Below are 24,120 nucleotides of genomic sequence, written 5' to 3' on the forward strand. Positions count from 1 at the left end.
TAGTAACTAGCTAAGAGACTGCCCCAGCTAACAGCCTTAAACCTTATAGACATCTATAAAGTGTGTTTTTATTAATAAACTGAAAGTGGGATCCACCTAAGCCCCTCACTACATCCATTCATCCTTTTTTTTAAATTCACTTTTACATCCTTGTAGCCCCCTCCCTCCACCCCTTTCAGTTCCATCCTCACCCTCTCCCCCATCCCCTATTCCTCATAAAGGGGAGCTCCCTCTCCTATCCATCCCAGCTCATCAGGTTGCATCACAACTGAGCAAGTCCTCTTCCCCTGTGGCCTGGCAAGGCAGTCCCACCAGGGGAAAGTTATTAAAACATCCATTCATCCTTTAAGCAATTTAAGAATTTTTCATTTATTTTTATGACTACTGAACCAGAACTTCACCCTTCTGTGCCTCATTTTCAGAATAGAGGCCAAGTGTTCCCAAGAAACTGTGTTCATGTTTTCTTCCTCTGCTCTTTTCTCAGAGGAAGAGATACATGGCTTTGAGGTCTTGAGCTGGAGTGCCGAACATACTGATTCTTGGCCCGACGTCAGAGTGCATATCACCTGCCTAAGCTTTGATCTGCATTTCTTAGCATCTTCAATTTTGTCTAATTCTGAAACTGTGCCTGAGTGATAGTATTCTTAAAGTCCAAAATACTCTCTCTTAAGTTTCTCGCAGTTCCCACAACTCACAACACAGGAAGATTCCATGAATAAGAAGTAATCAGAACTGAATTCTTGGGAGACAAAATATGCTACTTGGAATAAAGGAACTCTCATCATTGCATGTATTAATGTGTCCCCATTTTCTCTTAGATACTGCTACTCATGGATTTGTCATCCTCGAGATCACTTATACACAAACTATCAGAAATAAGCATTCACACATGGAAGAGAAATGCTGATATCTAAGCAGAGATAGTAGGACAACACAGCATTGGCAGTAGAACCCTCTCATATCTTCTTAAAAACTTCCTTTCAGTAACTGACAAGACTTCAGTTTATATTAGGTGACAGGAATGTCTTTTTTAGGGTTGTGAGCCTAGCCTTTTGGCTGAGCCATCTCTCCAGCCCTGTAGTCTTTTTAAAAATATTTATTTTTATGTATGAGTGCTCTATCTGCAATGTATACCTGCATGCCAGAAGAGGGCATCACATCACATTATAGATGGCTGTGAGCCACGGTGTGGTTGCTGGAATTGAACCCAGGACCTGTGGAAGAGACAGTGCTTTTAACACCTAAGCCGTCTCTGCAGCCCCAGAAATGTAGTCTTTATATTGTAATGGACACAGGAAAGTGAATAATGCAGACTGTGGTGAACAGGAAGCGCTAATGCAAGAGTACAAGTTAGAATCCTGCAAGATTGTTAGTGTTTTACCAAGAATTTAGTGAAAATATAGTTAGAAAATGTGTATCTGATCAGTTTTACTGCACAGTAATTTAATGGTTACAACCTTTTCTTAGGACATATTTGGCTTTCACCCTTTCACTGTCACAAGAATACACTTCCTGATATAATCAACACCAGTACCACATTTTGGAAGCAGACACCATCTCTTGCATCAATGCTCATGCTGTTGATTTTTAAAATACTGTTCTTAGTCTTTGGAATTTCATACAATGTATTTTCTCTTTTATTTTTTGCAATTAAATAAACAAAAATTACATTATTTTCCCCTCCTTTTTCCAAGCTTCCCATAGTCCTCCCCCACAAATTTATGGCCTCTTTTCTTACATATATGTGAGTGCATAAATATGTAAATGCAACCTGCTGAGTCCATTCAGTGTTACTTGTATATTCATGATTTCAAGACTGACCACTTGGTTCTGGATAACCAATTAGTGGGCACCTCCCTGAGGAAGATTCATTCTTTCTCTCTTTCAGCAGTCATTAGTTGCTCCTAGCTCTTTGTTAGTGAGAATTCCTCATTCCATTTTAGCATGTCCATTGGTGTTGTCATTGTTCAGGTCCTTTGTAGGCAGCTGTGTTATTGCGGTACCATAGATGTTACTTGTCATTTCTAGGAGACACCAACCTAGTAGAACACTTCCTGTGCTTCTCATCCTTTCAGTCTTTTCTTGGTACTCACTAACCCTCAGGCAAGAAGGTTCTGTTGTAGATGTGTGCTGCTTTGTGTGTGTGCGTGTATGTGTGTGTACACACATATGTGTGCATCTGTTGCATCTCTCCAAGATGCAACAGATGTCTATCACATAATTCGTCCCTGAGAAGGGACACCTAAGAACCAGTAACTTGGGGAGAAAAAATGTGCATGGTACTAGGTGTGGGAAGCAAGGCAGGTAACTGAGGCTGATCAGGTTGGGGGGGGGGAGCATCCAAGAACAAAATTCCAATACAACCATTCTTTCCCAGGTTAACAGTGGCTACATGGTCCCTGCTATGGGAAGTAAGACATGCAACTAAGGATGAGCAATCAGGATTCCCATAGCACAACCTTATAGCACACTAATATCCCAGAATGGCAAACTTTGTCTATGAGATGGGGGGGGGGGCTCGCCTTATTGATGAATGCAGTCCATCATTTAAATATGGAGATGTCATGAAAACAGTTAAAGGTCTAGAGACAATGTTGCAGCCTCTGACTATAAAACACAAGGGTTGAGATTGTTGGCAAACAGCTGCAGAGGTTGCCTGGCCTCTGTTGTGTGTAATAAGAAATGTATCCAAGGCTATGATGGCAGCCAAACAAGAACTTCTTTGTGTAAAGAAGGAATTCCAAGAAATAAGGGAGTTAGGGCTAATATTCTCCATCATATCCATCTGTGATCCAATCTGATCTGGCAAGGAAGTTAGACAAAAGAGAAGATGAGAGAGATGTCTTGGCTTGCCCTTTCTTACAGCTTGGAGGTCAAGAGAGCATGGCAAAGTGATAGATGCTACCCCTCTGCAGAACATGTGAAAGTCACAGTTGGCCTCTTTCAGGAGACCACAATAAAAGTGAGAGTTGGCATCCCCAGGACAAAATGGTAAAAGTGACAGATTGTACCTCTCAGAAGACTTCAGTAAAGGTCATGGTCAGTACCCCTAATAGAGACAGATGGCAGTCCTCAGAACAAGGTAAAGGTAACTGATGGCACCTCTCAGGTCCTACCTTTGATTAAAAAGCAAAAACAAAACCACAAAATCTGTGATCCAATATGCATGCAGAGGTATAGTAATGCCCAATAAGAGAAAGCAGCATAATCAGGAAATACTCAGCATTTGATCTTGGATTAGGGAAGACTTTTAAACGAGAAATGAAAAGAACCTGTTACAGCCTGGTTAGGGAGGCTATGGGAAATCTGAGTAGATGCGGTCAGTCTGACTGCTATGGAGGCAGAAAAACAGATAGAAAATACAACTACTCATCTCTCCTGAAGGCAAAGGCCTCCTAAGCTGATACAACATGAGGAAAACTATTCCTGATGGACTGGCTTACTTATCAGAGCCATGAGAAACACCCACTTATTTCTATCTGAGGAGCTCAAAAATACCAGGGCCTAGACAACTAGAGTAACAAGGACTACTGAGGAACCCAGGAATAACAAAAGCTGTGTTTGAACACAGATTCATTGGGAACATATATAGAACTAATTTCACAGAGGACTCAAAGAAACCAGTTGATGTCTTCAGGGACCAGGAGACTTAGATGAAGCTTTAGTGGTTTTGCTGAGCCCTTTGGTTGGGCAAGATCATAAAGTGGAAAGGCTTTGATAGAACTCATTGATTTAGGCCAACATGTAAATAATGTCTATAAAGTGAGAGAGCCACCTAAAAGATATCAAAATGTAGACTAGAGGGAGAGGTATGTCCAGCTACTCAAAAACAGATGTAGCAAGATTTGTTTTGCGTTAGATTTCTAGACGTCCATATCCATAATGTGTAAGAAAATTTACAGACAAATGCTCAAAATATCATCTGGACTTAAAAGATATCTACAAAACATTACACAGAACAGACAATGAATATGCATTCCTCTAGGGGCACAAGGAACTATCTCAAATTATAAGGCACAAAGAATTTATGAAAAAAAAATCCCGTGCATCCTATCAGAGTATGTTGTACTATAAGTGGAAATAGAAAGACCTACCTCAGAAAGTGGACAATTGGTGACTAAAATATTTATCTTAAAATGAACAGTGAATAAATCCAAAAGAAAGGCAGTCCTAAGAAGAAAGGTTACACTAAGATTCTTGATTGAAATATCACAGAGATCTCAAATAATCTAATGATATACCTCAAAGCTGGAGAAACAAAGCCAATCCAAAATACAGAAGTTGACATGAAGTATAAATATATATTAAAAATAATAAAAATGAGGACTAAAATTTATGAACTACAGAGTTGAAGAACAATATACTGAACTAAACAAATAGTGGGTTATTTCACAAGATAGACAAGATCGGCCAACTCCTAGTGAAACAACCAGGGGTGATGGTGGAGAAGGGGGAAGAATGGAGGGAGAAAGGAGGGAAAGAAGAAAGCAAAGGAGGGAGGGAGACTGAGACTTAAATAAATGGGAGACAATTTCAGAATGTTAGAAGAAATGAATATACTTCTACACATTTGCAACAGAGTGAACATTAAACCAGAAGATGCAAACATCCTAACCAGTCCTATAACAATAACGAAGCAGAAACTAAAAGTCTGACCATGAAATAAAGTCCAGGGCCAGGTAGACTTACTGCAAAATTCTACCAAGCTTTCAAGATCTAATGACACTCACTATTCAAATTCTTTCACAAAGTAGAAACAGAAGGAAACTACTAAGCTAATTCTAAGGAGCCAGTATAATTATCATAATAAAATTAGATACACACACACACACACACACACACAAACCATACCACAACACTATTTATAATGAATGTTTATATACCCCTCCAAAAAAATAAAAATAAAAAAAACCCAAAGACCTCAAAACTTCTTAAACATGTTCCCACTTATTATACATCACAACTAATTGGGTTTATCTCCTAAGGTTGGCTCAACATATACAAATCAATATGTAATGCAGCATATTAATATACACAATGACAGAAATCATATGAGTATTTCAGTAGATGTAGAAAAGGCACCTGATGAACTATAAAACATCTTGAAGAAAAAACTAAGAAAAGATGGAACATCTGTTAGCATAAAATCAGTGGATGACAAACTGATGGCCAACCTTTAGTAAGCAGAGAAAAATGTCATTGTTTAATTAAAACATTTCCTGTAAAATCTTAATGAGACAAGGGTTACCTATCTTAATTCTTATTGTGCTCTAATTGTGAACTACAAAATTAAGACAATATACAGAGTAAAGTACAAAAATCCAATCCGAAGTTACCTATCCGTATATTCAGATGACAGGATTCTTTATTTAAAAGACCTCAAATACACCGCTAAAAACTTGATACTTTCAGTAAAATATCAGCTTACAAAATCAACATGCAAAAATTATTAGCTTTTATATATACATCAAAAACAAACATTCTAAGAATGAAGTCAGTAAAAAGTGCCCATTCATAATGGGAGAAAAAAGAAGTGGAGGAACATGATGATGATGATGACGGGAAGGAGGAGAAGTAAAATATGTATGGGATAACACTAACCAAGGTGGTGAAAGATTTCTTTCTGTTTGTTTTTGAGTCAGGCTCTCACTATGTATCTGTGACAGGACTGAAACTCCTATTCGCAAAATCTTAAAATACTGAAAACAGTTTTCAAAGGAAGACAGTAGATGATAGAAAGCTACCACATGTTCATGGATTGGCAGAACTCATATTGTAAAAATGGCAATACTATTAAAAGCTACCTACACACGCAAGGCAATCCAGGGCAAAATTTCAATAACATTCATCATAGAACTAGAAAACGAAAAAACAAAAACAAAACAAAAAACCCTAAACCCCTTTGGGAACACAAAAGACCACAGGAAAACACAATTTATACAGAAAGAATAGTCAGATGTATCGCATTACCTGACATCAAACTATACAACAGAGCATAGTTAAAAGAGCTGCAAGGTACTCATAAAAACAAACAAAACAAAACAAAAAAGAGGAGCGGTAGAGACACCAATGTAATGTAAAGTAAGATGCAGACTTGAACCAATATGGCAACAAACTATTAATATTTTTTTTTCACAAAATGCCAAAACCATGTAGTAGAACTGATAGCCTTTTCAAAAATTAGAGGTGGCAAAACTAGATGTGCAGTGGTAAAAAGATGAAATTAGATCTGTCTTTCATCCTACAGAAAAATCAACTTGAGCTGGAGGAGAGGCAATAACTTAATATTAAAAATGCCAAAAGGTGATGGGCAGTGTTGGCACATGCCTTTAATCCCAACACTTGGTAGGCAGAGGCAGATGTCTCTTTGTGAGTTTGCTCTGCTCTACAGAGCAAGTTCTAGGACAGCCAGGGCTAAGCAGAGAGACCCTGTCTTGAAAAAACAAACAAACAAACAAAAATAACAAAAACACAAAAGTGTTCTAAAACACTAACAGTACATTTGCATCAACATGAATATACCACATGTGGTATCAAATTCTGAGAAAAATAATCACAGTAGTATATTTTTACTGTTACTACATCTGTGATGTTTGTGTGTGTACAAAAAGGAAGTAGTTTTGGGAAAGAATGAGGTAAGACAGAAGGACAAAAAGGAGGACAATAGAAGAACTAGGAACAAAAGATCATGGTGTGTAACAGTAAGTAACATTTTGTTACTATTCTTTGGCTTACAGCCTTATTTCCCTCTTGCTGTGATAAAATACCCTTGTATGAGCAATGTCAGGAGAAACAATTTCATACTGTTCCTGGTACAAGGGCAATGTTTCTATTACTTATTTTTCTGTTGTGATGAAACACCATGACCAACACAACTTATAGTGGAATGAGTTTACTTCACTTCATGGTACAGATGAGATCAAAGTCCATGACAGAGGGAGGGCATGGCAACAAGCTGCATGGTGGCCGAAGCAGGAAGCTAAGAGTTCACATTCTCAACAGCAAACCAGAAGCAGAGAGAGCAAACTGGATAAAGAGGGAGCTTTTTATTCTCAAAGTTCACCTCTAATGACCTACTCCTGAACCTACCCAAATAGGGGCACCAATTCAGGGAACAAGTGTTTGGACCTGTTCCAAGACTACAGGTGACATTTCTCATTCAAACCATGACACTGTGAATCATGGTAAGAAAGTTAAGGCAGAGGAGCTGAAGCAGCTGCTCCTGTTGCTTCAATAGTGAGAAAGCAGAGGAAGATAGTTGTTCTCAGTTCACTTTCACCTTCTATACAATCCAGGATCCTAGTCCAATAGAGATGGATTGGTTCCTCCCAAACTCAAAGGGTCTGACCACAATTAACCTAAAACAAAACAAGCACACCCTCCACCACAAACACACACACAGCACACTTTGTCAAGACTGATCAGAATCAGGGATGAGTAAATATAATTTTCCAAATTCATCACACTTGAAGTTTCTCTCCAGGATAAATGCTCTGTTAGACAGAAGGCTCAAGGTGGCACCCAGTACCTTGTCACACACTTCACACTTGAAGGGACTCTCTTGAGAATGAGCCTTTGCGATTTCTTAAAGTTTGGTAAAACACTCTGCTATATTCTTTACATCTATAGGGTTTCTCTACAGCAGGAAGCCCCTTGTGTTTAGTAAAGTCTTAAAGATTAATACAGGTATGGTTTCTCTTCCATATGAATTTTCTTGGTGTTGTGTAAAGTCCGAAGTAAAGAGTTTTGACATATCCATTCCATTTGTGGTGTTTCTCTCCAGTGTGAATATACTGGTGTTTAGTAAGTCTTCAGCAAGTATAAAATACCTCACCACATTCTTCCCATTTGTAAGGTTTTTCTCCAGTATGGAGTAATTTGTGCAGAGTAAGGTAGGAATGAGTAGAAAAGCCTTTTCCACATTCTTGACACTTGTAGGGTTTCTCTCCAGTGTGAATTCTCTGGTGTTTAGAACGTCCTGAGCGAGTACAAAAGACCTTCCCACACACTTCACACTTGTAGGGGTTTTGAGAATGAATTCTTTGATGTTCCTTAAGGAGTGAAGGGTAACTATATGATTTTCCACACTCCTCACATTTGTAGGGTTTCTCTCCAGAATGACCCAGTCTGTGCCGCATTAGGTATGAGTGAGTAGAAAACGCTTTTCCACATTCCTCACAACTGTAGAGTTTCACTTCAGCATGAATTCTTTGGTGCTTAGAAAGTTCTGAGCGAGTTCTAAACATGCTGCCACATATCTCACAACTGTAGGGTTTCACTCCAGAATGAATTCTTTGATGTTCCTTAAGGATTGAAGGATAACAAAATGTTTTGCCACATTCTTCACATTTGTATGGTTTCTCTCTAGAATGGCCTAATTTGTGCCGAATGAGGTATGAATGAGTAGAAAAGGCTTTTCCACATTCTTCACAACTGTAGAGTTTCACTTCAGCATGAATTCTCTGGTGTTTAGAAAGGTCTGAGCTAGTTCTAAACATGCTGCCACACACTTCACACTTGTAGGGTTTCACTCCAGAATGAATAATTTGATGTCCCTTCAGGTTTGACCGATAGTAAAATGTTTTCCCACATTCTTCACACTGGTAGGGTTTCTCTCCAGTGTGAATTCTTTGGTGTTGGTGAAAGTACGTAGACCTACGGAATGCTTTGCCACATTCTTCACAACGGTATGGTTTCTCTCCAGAATGAATTCTTTGATGTTGTTTTAGGGTTGAGGGATAGGAAAAGGCTTTACCACATTCTTCACACCTGTAAGGATTCTCTGCAGAATGAATTCTTTGATGTTGCTTAAGAAATGAAGGTAAATAAAATGCTTTGCCACATTCTTCACACTTGCAGAGATTCTCTGCAGAATGAGTTCTTTGATGTTGCTTAAGTAATGAAGGGAAATAAAATGCTTTCGCACACTCCTCACACTTGTAGGGTTTTTCTCCAGAATGAATTTTCTTGTGTATGTAAAGTGCTGAACGAGTACTAAAGGCCTTGCCACATTCTTCACACTTGTAGGGTTTTTCTCCTGTATGACTTCTACGGTGTATAGAAAGTGCTGAGTGAGCACTAAAGGCCTTGCCACATTCTTCACATTTGTAAGGTTTCTCCACAGGATGAATTCTCTGGTGTTGAATAAGGAGTGAATTCCAATCAAAGGCCTTGTCAAATTCTTGACATTTATAAGGCTTTCCCCCTAGTGAGTAAAAGTTTAGATATGAATAAATTCCAAAGTGACATTCTTTATCTTTATAGTGCTTATCTTTAATATGAGACTGTTACTTTTACTTACATTTCCATAGACAAATGAGAAACTACAACACATTTCCATACCTATATTCAATGTAGTGAAATTCAGAATACACTGTAGAGGGAAACAATATAAACTTCTACTGAAAGATGAAGACAAAGCAGAATATAGAAATATTGAAGCCATTATCTAAAGTTAAGTGGCTAAGGAAGTAGTACCATCATTAATAATAGAAACTTTTAAGGGCATTATGCTAACAGAAATAAGCCCACTAGGAGTTAGGGATTTAGCTCAGTGGTAGAGCACTTGCCTAGCAAGCACAAGGCCCTGGGTTTGGTCCTCAGCTCTGGAAAAAAAAAAGAAAAGAAAGAAAAGAAAAGAAAAAAGAAAAGGGAAGGGAAGGGAGGGAGGGAGAGAGTGAGGGAGGAAAACAAGCAAGCAAGCAAGCAAGAAGCCCACTAGATAAACTTTGATTAGACATATACAAAAGTATAAAGTATCTACATTGGATGCTTTTCTGTTGCTGTAATAAAACACCATTATCAAGACAATTTATAGAAAAGACTTAATTAGGCTTATGGTTCCAGAACAACATGAATTCATCATAGAGGACTATATGAAAGCAACCAGCAGGCACAGTGGCCAGAGCAGAAACTGAGGCTCATATTGTGAACCCATACCATGAAGACAGATACAAACTAACAGTGCATGGAGAAATTTAACTCTGAATTTAAAGCCTGGTAACACCTATTACTGCCTGAAGCAAGGCTGCACCACCAACTGGGACTCAAGAATTCAAATACAGAAACCCACATGGTGATATTCTCATTCAACTACAGTAGCCAAACTTGGATATTTGGATGTTAATTTTGATTGTCTTAAATTAAATAAATAAAGAGGTATGGACTTTTTTATCTTAAGAATAGAGTTTTAGTTTTAGAATTTTGAAAATATTTGCTTCATGGCAAGTTTACCATCTATAACTCTGTGAAACTATAGATTTAAAGAGCTGAAGACAGTAATTTATGTTATATTTTCATAAAAAGGAAATAAATTCCTAAAAGATACAGACTTTCAATTTCATGTCGAAATGACAGATTTTTGCTAAAGGCAACATTGCTGTCAATGAGTCTATCATAAAGCTATCCTGTTTGTAAAAATACTCCTTCACAAGATAAAACAACTAAAAAACATAATATGCAAAACATGAAAATGTGAGACTCATATTTGTCAATGAAGGGGAAACATGTAGTCCCAATGTTCACAGAACTAAAGCTCATACATTAAAAAAAAAACAAAAAACCAAACAACATCAACAACAACAAAAAAACAAAAACCAAAAAACCTTACATTGTGAAATGTTTAGCACTGGATATTCTACCCACAGAAATACGTAGGCTGCATGTGAAGAAATAATTTAAAGCAACCTAGAGTACAAGACAGTAACAGAAAATAGAACTGCAAGAGAAAGATTCGAAAGTATACAAAGTTCTGAAGACCTACTGATGAGCTATTAAAAATATGCATTTTAAATTGATACTGAGAATGTTGTAGAAAAAAAATATTAGAATACAAGATGATCACTCATATCTTGATGAGAAGTATGTTATTAACAAGAATGTACCTGATATAGAAGAAATTCATGTTTAAAGTTACTGTACTTTAGAAATGTGTGGGAATTTTCAGAGATGCTGAAAACAGTAAAAATCAGTTACAATGCAGACTCAGCAAAATGAACTCTGTCTCCCTGTAAACACAAGCAGAGCTCACTGGAGGGGACAAACAAAGCTTAGAGACTTAAAGAACCATAGACATATGGCAGGTGTCCTTCTGTGACAACAAAGGACATAAAGGAAATCCCTTAAATATGATTTCCACCAGAACACTGTGTCTCAATGCTCAGGGTAAAGCCTGGCTTTCTCCTGGATCTCTGATCCCCCAGTCTGTTCTCTGATCCCTTAGTTCCAACACACCTGGATGCATGGTAGCAGCTGCTGGTCTCTTCACATCTGAAGGCCCTTGTTTTTGTTCCAGAAATGTGACTAGGTATGGCTTACAGGATGCAAGACCTGTTCATGGGAAAAGAGAACAACAATGTTTGTGTGCTCTTCTGGGAATTAATATCCTAATCCATTATTAACCTTATAAGAAAAGGTAAGAAGGGGATGGGGAGATGGCTCAGCAGTGAAGAGCACTGTCTGCCCTTTCAGAGGTTCTGAGTTCTATTCCCAGTAACTACATGGTGATTCCCAACCATTTATACTGGGATCTGATGCCCTCTTCTGGCCTGAGGTGTACATGCAGATAGAGCACTAATATACATACATACACACATACAAACATACATATTTTTTTAAAAAAAGAAAACAAGAATTGTAGAAAATTAGCTCATCAAATGTTTCCTAAGAAGCACATACAGAATATGTAGGAGGTACCTATAATCTGAAGTTCCTTAGCTTCATTTACAAGTTAAACATGAAAGCTGAAGGATGAAACATTCCCTTTAACATGTTTGCCTCATGCCACTGAGTTTATAGAATTACAACCAGAATTAAGTCCGCATATTTCAAAAATCAAACAAACAAACAAAAAAACCCCAAAAAGCCACATTAAAAACACATGAAGAGGGGCTAGAGAGATGGCTCAGTGGTTAGGAGCACTGACAGTTCTTCCAGAGGACCCAGGCTCAATTCCCAGCACCCACATGGCAGCTCACAACTGTTTATAACTCTAAGATCCAACACCCTCACAGAGACATACACGCAGATAAAATACTAATGCATATAAAATAAAAAAAAATTACAAAAAAAACACACACAAGAAGAAACAGTATTCTTCACACTATCAGCAAAAGTAGGTATACAAAAGTCAGTGTTGATGGCACAAATTGCCCTGGGACATTCTAAAAACAGGAAGTTACATTTTGGTGGCAAAATAAGAGCTCATTTATGGAAGTAAGCCTCACCCAGGAACACAAGGTTGCTGTAATTCTCCAACATTACATCCCTGTACAAATTCCACTGAGCAAGGTCCAGGCATTCCCACTCCTCTGCAGAGAAGTCAATGGCCACATCCCTGAATGACAACATTTCCTGGAATAAAAAAAATACATGAATATAATACATATCAATTAAAACCATAATAACAACATAAGCAGCAGCATTATGTGCTTGTGAACACAATTCCAAGTTTTGCACAGGATAAGAGATGAGCTAGAATGCTTCTGACACAGGTGAGTAACATTCCTAAGATACTTCTGATGTGGTCATATGATCTCAACCCTGATGCATCTTCATGAAAAGAGAATGGAGAGATTCTATTATCCCATAAGGATTTTTGACTTTTACTAAAGATAAAAAGACAATGAATGCATTCACAGGAACATATGCATTTGTTTTATGCTTGTTTTATACACCACACACACACACACACACACACACACACACACGTTTCTCAGAAGAGAAAGTCAAGGTGAAGAAGGTATTTATCGACACTTAATATGCAAAATCATGAATGTGAAATGCAACAAAAATGTAGATTCTGATGTAGCAGCTCTGGTAGAGGTCTATATTTCTGAATTTGTACAGAGTTCAATAGTGATGCTAATGCCAGTACAACAGGAAACATGAGATGGAACAGCCAAAAGGTATAACAGTAAAAGAAGAATTCACAGACGAAACAGAGTAACAAGTATTTTAACAAATTATAAATTAGTAAGTGCAATAACCACATTATTTGAAGATTTAAAATACTAGACAACATTAACTTTTCTCACTTCCTTTTTCCTTTTATTTATTTATTATTATTATTATTATTTTGTATGCCTTCACTTCTCAGGGAGCTATCTGTTGTTGCAGGCTATTTGATCACACTGTGAACCCCAAGAATGTGTACTGGAAAAACCTGTTTCTTGTTCTGGTGTGGCTAAGCCCTAGCACACACCTTTAACCCAAGAGCTTTCTGTAAACAAGAGCTAAATAAACCTAATCATAGGAAAAGAGGAGATGCACCAACCAGTTAACAGAAAGTGAATATGGGAAAAAAAACTACATAGAGAGTGAGAGGAAGTCCAGAGGATGGCTAGAGACTCACAGGAAGTAAAAAAGAGGGACATTAAGTTTGAAGGGTTTTTAAGACAGCATGAAGGAGAAGGGTTTTTTCCTTCTGGGATGTTGGTGGAGTAGGAAGGTCAGCTGGATGCTTTCTCTACCTCTCTGAGCTAGCAAGTTTTCATTCCAGCATTTGGCTCTTGAGTCTTCATTGGTAAAATCAAGATTGGGATTTAAAACAAACAAACAAACAAAAAAACAACAACAACAAAAAACCAACAATCTGTGCATTTGCTATAGCCCTTCAAGAGGCTTTGAGTTCATGAGACCTGCGCCTGAGTAACCATAGGCCAAGAATTATAATTTGTGATGCTACTTGCAATTTTCTCTTATTTCAGCATTGTCTACAGCTTAGTGGTTTTTTTTTTTAATCACATAGAATTCCCAAAATGATCTATGAGAGCAGTAATAACAATTTGCCTTTCTATGGTTAAATGTCAAAAATATGAGAAATGTGCATTTTAATGAATTATTTTTTAATAATTGTTACAGGTGTCCTTTGTAGTCTTCATACCCATTTCATATGTTCATCTAGTCAAACACTCTTTCCCCCTGTTTACAATGTCCAAAATCTTGTTTCCAAGCATCTGGAATATACACTAGGGTCACCTACAACCACCATTCTGGGCCACAGTTCCATTAGCTTCTTCCTCCTGTCTAACTCCATCAGAGCATCCACTCATCAGTGTCTCCTCAGGCCTTTTTCCCAACCAACACTACCCACATAAGTATGTTGTGCAGCAACCATTTCTGTTTGGAGTCAACACATTTTGCAATACTATGACTCACAGTATGGAACTGGAACCCTGAAAAGGACATGGGAGACCACATGCCATATTTTCATTAGAAACCTAGACTGTAAATTTATTTAGACCATTAATTCTCATATCAATGACAGTGTCTAAGTGAGACTGATGTTTAAAATATTTAGTACACTGTTACTGCATGTTCCTAATGAAATATTAAGTGCAGTTTATCCTATAAACAGCTGGGACTTAAATTCTTATCCATATGATTTTTATGTACAAAAATGTTATACACATAAACAAGAACATTAAATACAGTCTCTGAAAGAGTCTGCTGGACAAACACACTCAGCATCTCAACTCACCACAAACCACTGCACTTGCAAACAACCAGTACTCATTGACAGAAATATTTATAACTGGAATGGAGAAAATGATGAAAACTTGTACTTACCATTCTTATTCCTTTTGTGTTTTTGACTCTTATTTCAATCTTTCTCAATACCCTCTATTTCTTCTCTCCTTGGTCTCTGACATATGTCACAGAGAACACCAGTAACTAAATGTCATCACCTGGCAAAACTTACCTTCCACATTTTCCAAGAATGACATGTCTAACACAAGCTTACTACTTGAAAAAATAAAAAAAGTAATTCCTTCCCTCAGAAGGTCCCTCCCAAAACCACTAACAATGAAATAGTCTGTAAAGAAAGGGGTGATGGAATGAACACCATGAAATGTTAGACTCCTCCCTAAGGAGGAGTGTGGCTTCCTGGCTGGATGTGTCAGCACATCCAGTGAGCCGTGGAGGATGTGGCTGTCCTCATCCACATGTGCAGCTGGAGTTCTGTTCCGGCTATATGTAAAGAAGCAGGCCAAACACGGTTGAACCTGTGGCGTAAGAACCAAGTACAGAGAGGGAGTGTAAACTATGGAGGGCTGCATCAAGGAAAATAGGGAATGACTGAAGTCCCACATTACATGTTTAAGGATCACAGATTGGAAGAACTCAGGGAAAACCAGAAGAAAACACCATTAAGGTCCTGACAAAAATTGATACAAATGACAAATCAAAGAAAATGAACATTTCCTACAAATATGGAGGAATATTCAAGCAAGGCACAGTAAATGCAATTATCTAATTACCAAAATTTAATGCCTTTAACAAAAACATGTTAAGGTGAGATTTTTAAATTACATATCAAATACAGTAAATAGACTTTCTCAAGTGTGTTTTGAAAGTCAGCAAGTGTCAATTAGATGAATTTCTGACAGGCTGGTGCTAAGCCAAGTGATAGAAGCCACCAGAAGTAGTTAGCATATCAAGAAACTATGTTTAAAAAACCTTTAATTTTTTTTTAACAGAATCTTATTTAGCATAAGCTGGTTTTGAATAATCTATAATATAAAAAGTGACCCTAAACTCATTCCCTGCCTTCACTTCACAGTACAGAGATGATAAGGATGCACCAAGAACAGGCTTCTGTTTTGTTTTGTTTCTTCAAGCACAGGTGTGTTTAAGTGATACATACATGAAGGATCTGTAAGTTACAGAAAAGCATATCTCTGCATCATGCCTACTTCGTAGGAAACTATTTTTAGTGCACAAGGCAGTGTACTCATCCCACTTTAAATAAAACCAATGCTATTCTCGTCCCACAAGCTAGTGACATAACTAGGAAGTGTCTTGTCTTACTTTACAGTTACACAGTCCACAGAAATGCTTGGACTGAAAGATGGCTTAAAGCCCATATTCCTTATGAACAGACTTTAGCGCTGCACAAGCACTTGATTTGACTTGAACTACTGCAAACTATGAAGCCATACAAAAGACAGGCTGAGGAATCGAAGAACCCCTAATGAGCAACAGCTCTTCAAGTTCACCTTCCAAGCTTTCTGACACTGTAGAGATAATTGGGCAAATGTTTCCAGAAGGCGGTTCTGGGAGCATCAGGAAACCTGGAAGCCACATTCAGGGACAGTGATAAGAGTAGTTGCCAGGGAGTTTAGACATTGTAGTGTGCCCTGAGATAGAAGAAAAGCTCATGATTAAAGAGCAATGTAAAGCCTCTGTTGGTATGCAGGGTCACTTCTACCCAGGGACATTCAAGTCTTCTCCCTGAAGAAGTCACTAATAATCTCCAAGGCAGCTCTCGCCTCTCATCAACTCATCACTTGTTTCTGAAAAGGGATCCAAACTTCTGACATCACAAACCTCTGAAATAATTGGATGAGGTATTATTTTCTAGTAATTTTTACTCTGCAGTATAGGAGGAATAACTGCTTGCATGATGCAAAACTCAAACCTTCTCCCTTAGGACATTATACCGTCTCTACATGTGAGTGTTAAATCACATTCAGATCACAGAGGTGGCCACAAAAGATTCCCATTTAAAACAACAATCCAGAAATCTCTAATTTATTCCAAAGAAAATGGGACTAGATCTATACACAAACCTCCCTAGCAGAACTGTCCCTGGAAAATAGGAACGTCTATCAAATCAGACCAAGAGTGCTGGCCGGCCATAGAGTACAGGAGGGGCCAGATCTCCACTACATCTAGAAGTCCTGAGAAATCTGCAGCCAAGTGAGAGTGGTCAGCTAGTACCAACATGCTTCCCCAGACAAGCTGGAATGCGGCCTCCTATCAAGACCTCAGGCGCAAGCAGTGAGCTGGCCCACCCTGCCGGGGGCAATACTAAGCCTTGCTCCATCCCACACTTCTGGGCTACGGAGCCTGCTCTCCCATCCCTGAAACCTACCCCGCCGCGTCCTAACAAAGCTTTCACTCACAGCTCCACCCCCATACTGCTCTCCCCACCCCAGATCTGCATCCAGGCTCAGTGGCCCAGCTGAGGTCAGCAGCACAGCATCTCCAAGTCGGCTTCTCCCCGCCCCTGATCCACCTCAGCTCCGCTCCCTCCAAGACTGACCCCGCACCCCGCACAGTTCCTCAGGCTGCGCTACTCCCTGGACCAACCTCCATGTCAGAGATCCAACGGAGAGCGAGGAGCAGACGCCAACACCGCGGAACTTAGGGGAAGACAAACGTCTGCAGACGGGATGCGGAAGTGCGGTTTGCAGCGCGGCTGCTTGTGACGCCACAGGGAGCACGACTACATTTCCCAGAATTCTTTGTTCTTCCTACTGTCAGCAGGGGAGGATGGATTGAAACGAGTGATTTCAGCTCTCCTAGTGCTGCTTGTTAAAGGAGTCATGCTGCTTTAAAAGTCCCAGTTGAAAACCGGACGTGTTTGAACGTCAGTTGAGGCGTTGGTAGGAAAGTTTATTAGTTATATCTGGTCAAACTGTCGTTTGAAGACTCGTCTACTAATTATAAAATGTTGCTATCCACAGGAAAAGTTGACATTCACTCCGTTGTACTTTAAAATAACGAAGCAAGAGACTAAAATGGGAGGGAGCACTATTACTTCAAGATATTTTTTTTTAAATCAACTTTGATGTCCCCGACCGTTTAAGATGAAAGTATTCTAAATGCAAGACGGCCTGGCCAATTTATAGAGGTCTTGTCTCAAAAAGTACAAAACGGAATAGGGAGGTATCTTGGGAGTGAAGTACATGCCTAGAGTGAAAGAAACCTTGGCTTCATACCTAGCACTTATAAATAATATAACACTTGTAAATAAGTATTCCATGTTCTCCTGTGAGCCATACATGTATCAGAGTCCACAACTGGAAAAAGAGTTTTCCAGTGAACGCTGGAATCCGTACAGTGTAGGAGGTCGGTCAGGGACATAGACGGTAAAAAAAAAAAAAAAAAAAAGCAGACAATAAAGTTAAGTTCTACTCTGACATTTACATGTAAAGACCTCCCAGAATCCACCAGAGGATCTTTCATCTGTCCATAGGTTCCTTGTTTTTACTTTCATCCATTAATCTGTACAAGAAACTTAATTTTATGAGAACCGTATCGTGCACCAGCAGATGTTCCCTGAGCCGGTGACTACCTCCTCTGCTCCTCTCCCACGTAAGACACACTTCCTAGTATCAGAGCAGTGTGTGTACTCCTGCCCCATCCTATCCGTTGTAGACTTTTGTCTGCATTAGGCATGAGCTATCTGGTTCATTTTCTTCTGTCTTCTCTGATCCTGACATTGCTTTTGTTTTGAAAGCCAGGTATCAGAAATACGATCAAGGGGATATTAGGTTTGCTTGTTGGAACGCAGAAGATAGATTGGTGCAGTAATTAGACCTTGTCTCAGGACTGTTTATTCATGTACTTGTCATGTCTTAGAGTCGAAGTTCACGAGATGGATAGTGTTTCACAAGGAAATATTTCTGATGGAAACACAGGATCTTGCTGGGTTTTTGTTTTTTTTGGATTCAACTCCCCTTCAACCCTGTTCTTTCTGTCTGTCACCCTCCCTTCCTTCCTTTCCTTTTTTAAGAGGGTTTCTCTGTGTAGCCCTGGTTGTCCTGGAACTTGCTCTGTGGACCAGGCTGTCCTCCTACGCACAGACCCACCTGCCTCTGCCTCCCAAGTGCTGGGATTGAAGATGTGCCCCAACACCACCTGGCAGTTTGTTTAATTTTTACAACCACGAGGAACTCACATTCTCCTTCCTATTTTTTTCTTCTTACAATGATTAAGCATGACTTTTTACAAAGAGGGGTAATTATAGTGTACTCCTACAGGCCTTTAATAATAAACAGATGCAATCAGGAAACTATGTATCTGCTGTTTCTGTTTTGTAGTAACTTGACAAATTAATATAACTTCTAAAAATGACAGAGATATAAGCTTCACACCTCTTTCTATCACCAAAGATATACTGCCTAAGAGAATTATCATGATAGTCCAGGGAACATGCAGGAGACATTGTCACATGCAGTAATGCTGCTCATTTTGGAACACAATTGGAATGCATAACATCCATGAGGAAAGTCAAATTTTGTATAGGAGACTCTGAAGTATAAAATTTTACTGAATTGAATGAAAACAGATTCAACATATGTAGTATAATTATCTAGAACTATAACCTTCCTTGTTTTGAGACAGAGCAGGCCTCAGCAAGTCAGCATGACACTGTCATCTCTTCCTGCTGCTATGGCCTCGGCACTGGGAGTAGCCAGCAGATTACACCTATATTTTTTCCTTGTTGCTTTGCTAAGGCATGTGACAAGCCACAAGGAATTAATGTTGATTTTGTCTAACAGTTTGAGGATAATTGTAGTGAAAGTTTTGGCCTCTTTCATGTTGTTTTTGGTCCCAAATGTGTGATGTGGAAATGTTTTTAGTTCATCCCCTGTTGAAAACAAACTTGTGAGAGGTAGTGTGATGCCTTGCTGGAAGCAGTCTCTTGCAAGGGGAATGGTTTTTGCCAGCTGAAAAACAGCCTTGTTTGGACTCTGAGAAGGGATACATAGAAGCCCAAGGACAGGGAGACAACTTTTTGTTGCTGTTGGTTTTGTTTTGTTTTGTTTTTCATCACTACACGTTATGAGACCCACATTGCTTTGCTGATCTTCATTTTTCTGCACTTCACTTCTCAGACAGAAGCTTCCAGAACTTCTCGTGGCACTCCAGCTGAGTCTCACCACTTTTGCTGACTCAAGCTGATTGGGGGGTAGGGGTGGCAGAGCCTTTCTGTTTCTGCTGAATCATGCTGCTGCTGTTGATTCATGTTGCTGTTTGGTGTTTGCTATTTGACTGGACAATTGCTATTTTATCCAGGCAATGAAAAGTAGAATTACCCTGACGGACTATGTCTAAAAAGGTCTACAACCCTATTTTCCTAATAACCTTCTTTCTCCCCTACCTCTGGTCAATGTGTTGGAAGGCAGGTAGAAGCAATTAAGAACCCTAAATAAAGTAGGGTTTTGAAAAATTGAAGCCTACAGACAATGTCCATTATGGAAGGAAATGCGTGGTAGTATTGAGAGAACCAGGCCTGACCCCCACCCCTACCTCAAAAGCCACCAGTCCCAGGAACAGGTCACCAATTCCAGGAAGAAGACAGTGGAGCCCCCTATCCAAGGTATTGTCTGGAGAAAACCCAGTAATATTTAACCATCACTCCTAGAAACAGCTAATCAGTGAATAACCTGAATTTACCCAGGTGTTCTTTACAATAGGATGAGTAAAACAATTTCAGTTTGGCTTGGCCCTCTGGGCAAACAATTTCCTCTGGACACGGGACATTTGCTAAATGCCAATCAATCATAAAATTGCCTAGCTGGAATTTCCCAACCTTGCTGTAAACCTAAATAAAAGCCCACCATCCCCTAAGCACTTGAGCTTGTAATAAAAAGCCCCTACTGTGTTTGCATTGGAACCAGCTCCTTGGTGGTCTTTGGGGTCCATGAGTCTTAGGCATAACAGTATGAGTGTGAAGTAACAATGCACCAAAGCAAGGAAGCTGAGTGAACACTAGAGTTTACAAAAAAAAAAAAAAAAAAAAAACACTAAAAAAAAATTTTTTTTTTTTTTTTTTGTTTTGCTGCCACTTTTCATTCTACTATCCTGGTCATTGGGATGATGTTGTCCATATGTAGATGAGGACATAATTATTCAACTTAATCTAGAAATTTCTTCACAGACAGGTCCTGAGGTTGTTTCCCATGGTTATGCTGAACATATAATTGACTATTCATACAAATCATTACAGCTTTCACCTTTGGTCAACTTGATACCCAAATACCTCACTCTAAACTATAACCTTCTGTCTTGGGCACCCTCTGGTTTCATTCTTATCTCTTACTAGGAAAGGCATATAATCTATCTCCAAATGTTTCATTGACTATAATAGTCCCAAGCCTGTCAAAGTCCAAAGACTCTTGACTTTAAAATTCAAACAGTTGCTAATCCCACAGTGTTTATAAGATTACTACTTCAATATACAATAGGACTGTGATAGCCATGTAGCAGGGACAAACAAGACTGAGATGGAAACCAAGTGGGGCCAGTGCAAACCCTATAGCTTCACATGCACAGCATCCGAGGTTCCTGACAGAATAATCTAGACTCCAAAGGGCTGGGTCCATGCTAACTTTCCATTGTTGCTGCTAGCAGCACAGGTGGTCTCCCTTGAGTCAGCTCCTCTCCTTACATGCAGGTTAGAAGTAGATGTAAATGCTTATGTGTGCAGTAAGCCAAACCTACCAGTCCAATAACTTTGAATTCAGCCTCACTCAGTTTTCAAAACATGGGCAAATGAAGGCATGTTCCTTGCCTGAACACATAAGAGCCTTACTCAAATTCCAGATAGACTCTTCTTTCCTTCTGACACCTCCTTAGCCAGGTGGCCAATGTTCACTTTGTCAAGGCTTTTTGAAACTCCCAGGCAAGTGTATTACTGAGCTAGGCTTTCTGAGCTCTAGAGATTGTCAATTGTGAGGACTGAAATCCTGAAAATCAGTTTAAGTCCTGTTAATGGTCTGGTAATGCCCTCCCTTCTAGGTATCAACTTCCCTGTTTTTTCTCCCCCCCCCACCCCCGTTCCTGTGATAAAGTATCATACTAGGAAAAGTTTATTCATTTTGGAACAAAAGTTGGGGTCCCAGCTATCCAGTGTGAGGCATGGACACCAAGAGCAGAAGATGTTGGTCACATTGCATTCCCAGTAATGATGAAGGAGCAATGGATGCTTGTGTTCAGCTCTCTTTCTAGTTCTAATCCAAACCAGGATCCATTGCATATTATGCTTTCTGTTTTACTTTGCTTTCTACAGCAAAGGTGACACTACGTGAGAGAAAATGGTCTATTTCATCTTTCCACTCTCAGTTGATAGTCACTCACTGAGGGAAGCCAGGGCACAAGTTTAAGGCAGGAACTGAAGCAGAGAACATAAAGGTATGCAGCTTACTGGTGTACATTCCAGGCTCATGTCTAGCTCCTTTCCTTACACCAGCCTGGGTAAGCTCCATAACTTACCCAGGGTTGCCACCATTCACATTGGACTGAGCCTCCCCATATCAACCATCAATAATTGCCTGGCAGACTTGCCTACATGATAATCTGACAGTCTCTGCTGAGGGCTTCTCTTCCCAGATCAAAGGTCCTGCCAAGTTGTGGAAAACCTACCAGCACGGTGCCGTCCTCAAATATAGAGGGTCATCTTGACTCAGTCATTGACTCTAAAACTGTCTAGTCATTCCCAGAAGTTTGTCGCCTCTGTGATTCTAGTTCTCATCAAGTGAACAGTCTTTCACTCTGGGCTATTTAGTTTGAGAGTCACTCTGAAGCAGGGTGGCCACATCAGCTATAGGTGTCCTGGTAGCTAGTCCTGGTAATGCACCTTATATTTGTTACAGTACCTCAACCTAGGAGATGGCCTTTACAAGACCCCAATGGATGGGAATGTGCAGGATTCTACAAAATTCACTCCAAAGAATGCCCAGTCATCAAATTCATATAAGGACTAAATGTTCACCTCCCATTCTAAACTTGGAGTCTATCTTTTCTGAAAGCAGTTAAGTGTAAGATGCTTACTATCTCTTCTAATTTTAGGACATCTTGTTTTTAATTTTTAAGTAATATTATTTGTGGGCGTGTATGTTTATATATGGCATGGCCATGCAACAGCGCACATGTGGAAACCAAAGGACATCTTGGTGGGGTTGATTATTTCCTTCTTCATCTATGTGGATTCTGTTTTTCAAATCTGTTTTAAGGTTTGCGGGACTAGCACCTCTTCCTACTGAGCCATCCACTGTCCCTGGATATCTTGTTTTCAGTATTCATTTGACTTTGTGTTTTTTTGCACTTTGTTTATGCTGTTATAAATAGAATGCTTAGTATTAATATTTCTTCTCCCTTTTCATAATATAAATAACTTCTTGGCTAACCCATTTTAATTTTGTTATTTTATAACTCTGTGTACTTTGAGTGTTGATGCAGTGACTTGACCCATCCTCCTTTATCAGCCTGGCAGTTTTTGCTAACCTATAAACAATGCAGGGTGACATATGTATCACATAAGAGATGGATTTCTATTTGGAACAGTATATGTGTGAAATGTCCCATTTCTTCATTAAATTTTCCTAACCCTGGGGATACTAATATTTAGGCACTTGGTGCCTTTCCTAGTTTCTACGCTTGCTCAGTGTTCTTCTACCTTCCCTCTTACTTTAAACTCTTGATACAGAATGACTTCATCCCTTGAAACTTTTCTAAGAAAATCCCTACTTATCCCCATGTTTTAATACCTTTTTTTAAAAATGCTGATGACAGAGTCTATTTTCCCTAAAAAAAAAAAAAAAAAAAAAAAAGTTTGTAGTTAGTTTTCTCACAAGCATTTGTTAAATCTTTACTGTGTGTCCAGTTCTCTTAAAGCAGTGGAAAAAGAAGAGCACACTGGAATTGTCCTGTTTTCTTTGGCTTTGTACCATTTTGATAGAGGACCCTGGGCCTCACCCTGCACCTCCCCCCCAAAAAAAAGTCACCAGTCCCAGGAACTAGGCCATATGTTATCAATTACAGGAACAAGACAATAAAATCCCCTGCCCAAGGAATAGCCTGAAGGTAACCACAAGACTTGGAAGGTATTTTACCTAAGGGTGGGGCATAGGTGCTAGGCAGCTCACCAACCTTATAGCAGAACATTCATGGCACAGAAATACCTAACATTCCTGAGGTCTATAGATAGCTCCCTCAGTGTCACATACGGTAGCTAGCCAATCACTTTGTAACAAGCATCCCCTTTGCTGGAATGTCACCCAACATGTAACTGTAAACTGGATTTCCCAAACCTTGCTGTAACCCTAAATAAAAACCCCTCTTTCCCTGAGGTTGGGGCTCTACACTCAAGAACCCCTGTGTCGCTGACCTTGTGGGTCTGACCTCCAGCTTGTAATAAAGATGCAGCGAAATCAGCTCCTTGGTGGTCATTGGGGTCCACGAGACTTAGGCATAAAACAGGAAGACTGTTTTTCCTGCTGTTTTGTCTGAGCTTTGTATGACTTGTAGTTGAATTTTATAAGAGCCATTGCACCTGGCATTTACTCCAGAGTGATGGCTCTTAGGCTTTGTGGTAATCTGTGAATA

The 24,120-nt window shown here is 39.3% G+C and overlaps 1 protein-coding gene across 1 annotated transcript; it reads right to left on the minus strand.

The window, feature by feature from the left end:
* Positions 1–1,614: 1,614 nt before the first annotated feature.
* Positions 1,615–17,249, minus strand: LOC132653111 (zinc finger protein 58-like). The gene is made up of 4 exons (XM_060380377.1): positions 17,095–17,249; positions 12,225–12,351; positions 11,233–11,328; positions 1,615–9,205 (listed from the first exon to the last, which is right to left on the minus strand). The coding sequence occupies exons 1-4, from the start codon at positions 17,098–17,100 to the stop codon at positions 7,812–7,814; spliced, it is 1,623 nt and encodes a 540-aa protein (XP_060236360.1). The 5' UTR covers positions 17,101–17,249; the 3' UTR covers positions 1,615–7,811.
* Between the last annotated feature and the right edge of the window lie 6,871 nt (positions 17,250–24,120).

Source organism: Meriones unguiculatus, chromosome 3 (genome assembly GCF_030254825.1).
Source record: "Meriones unguiculatus strain TT.TT164.6M chromosome 3, Bangor_MerUng_6.1, whole genome shotgun sequence".
Lineage (NCBI taxonomy): Eukaryota > Metazoa > Chordata > Mammalia > Rodentia > Muridae > Meriones > Meriones unguiculatus.

Excerpts from the sequence above, each read along its gene's own strand:
- LOC132653111 (XM_060380377.1), bottom strand. Across the intron at positions 11,329-12,224 it reads CAGCAACCTTGTGTTCCTGG|GTCTTGCATCCTGTAAGCCA; the intron begins GTGAGGCTTACT and ends TCCCATGAACAG. Across the intron at positions 9,206-11,232 it reads AGCTGCTACCATGCATCCAG|GGGGAAAGCCTTATAAATGT; the intron begins GTGTGTTGGAAC and ends TTTACTCACTAG.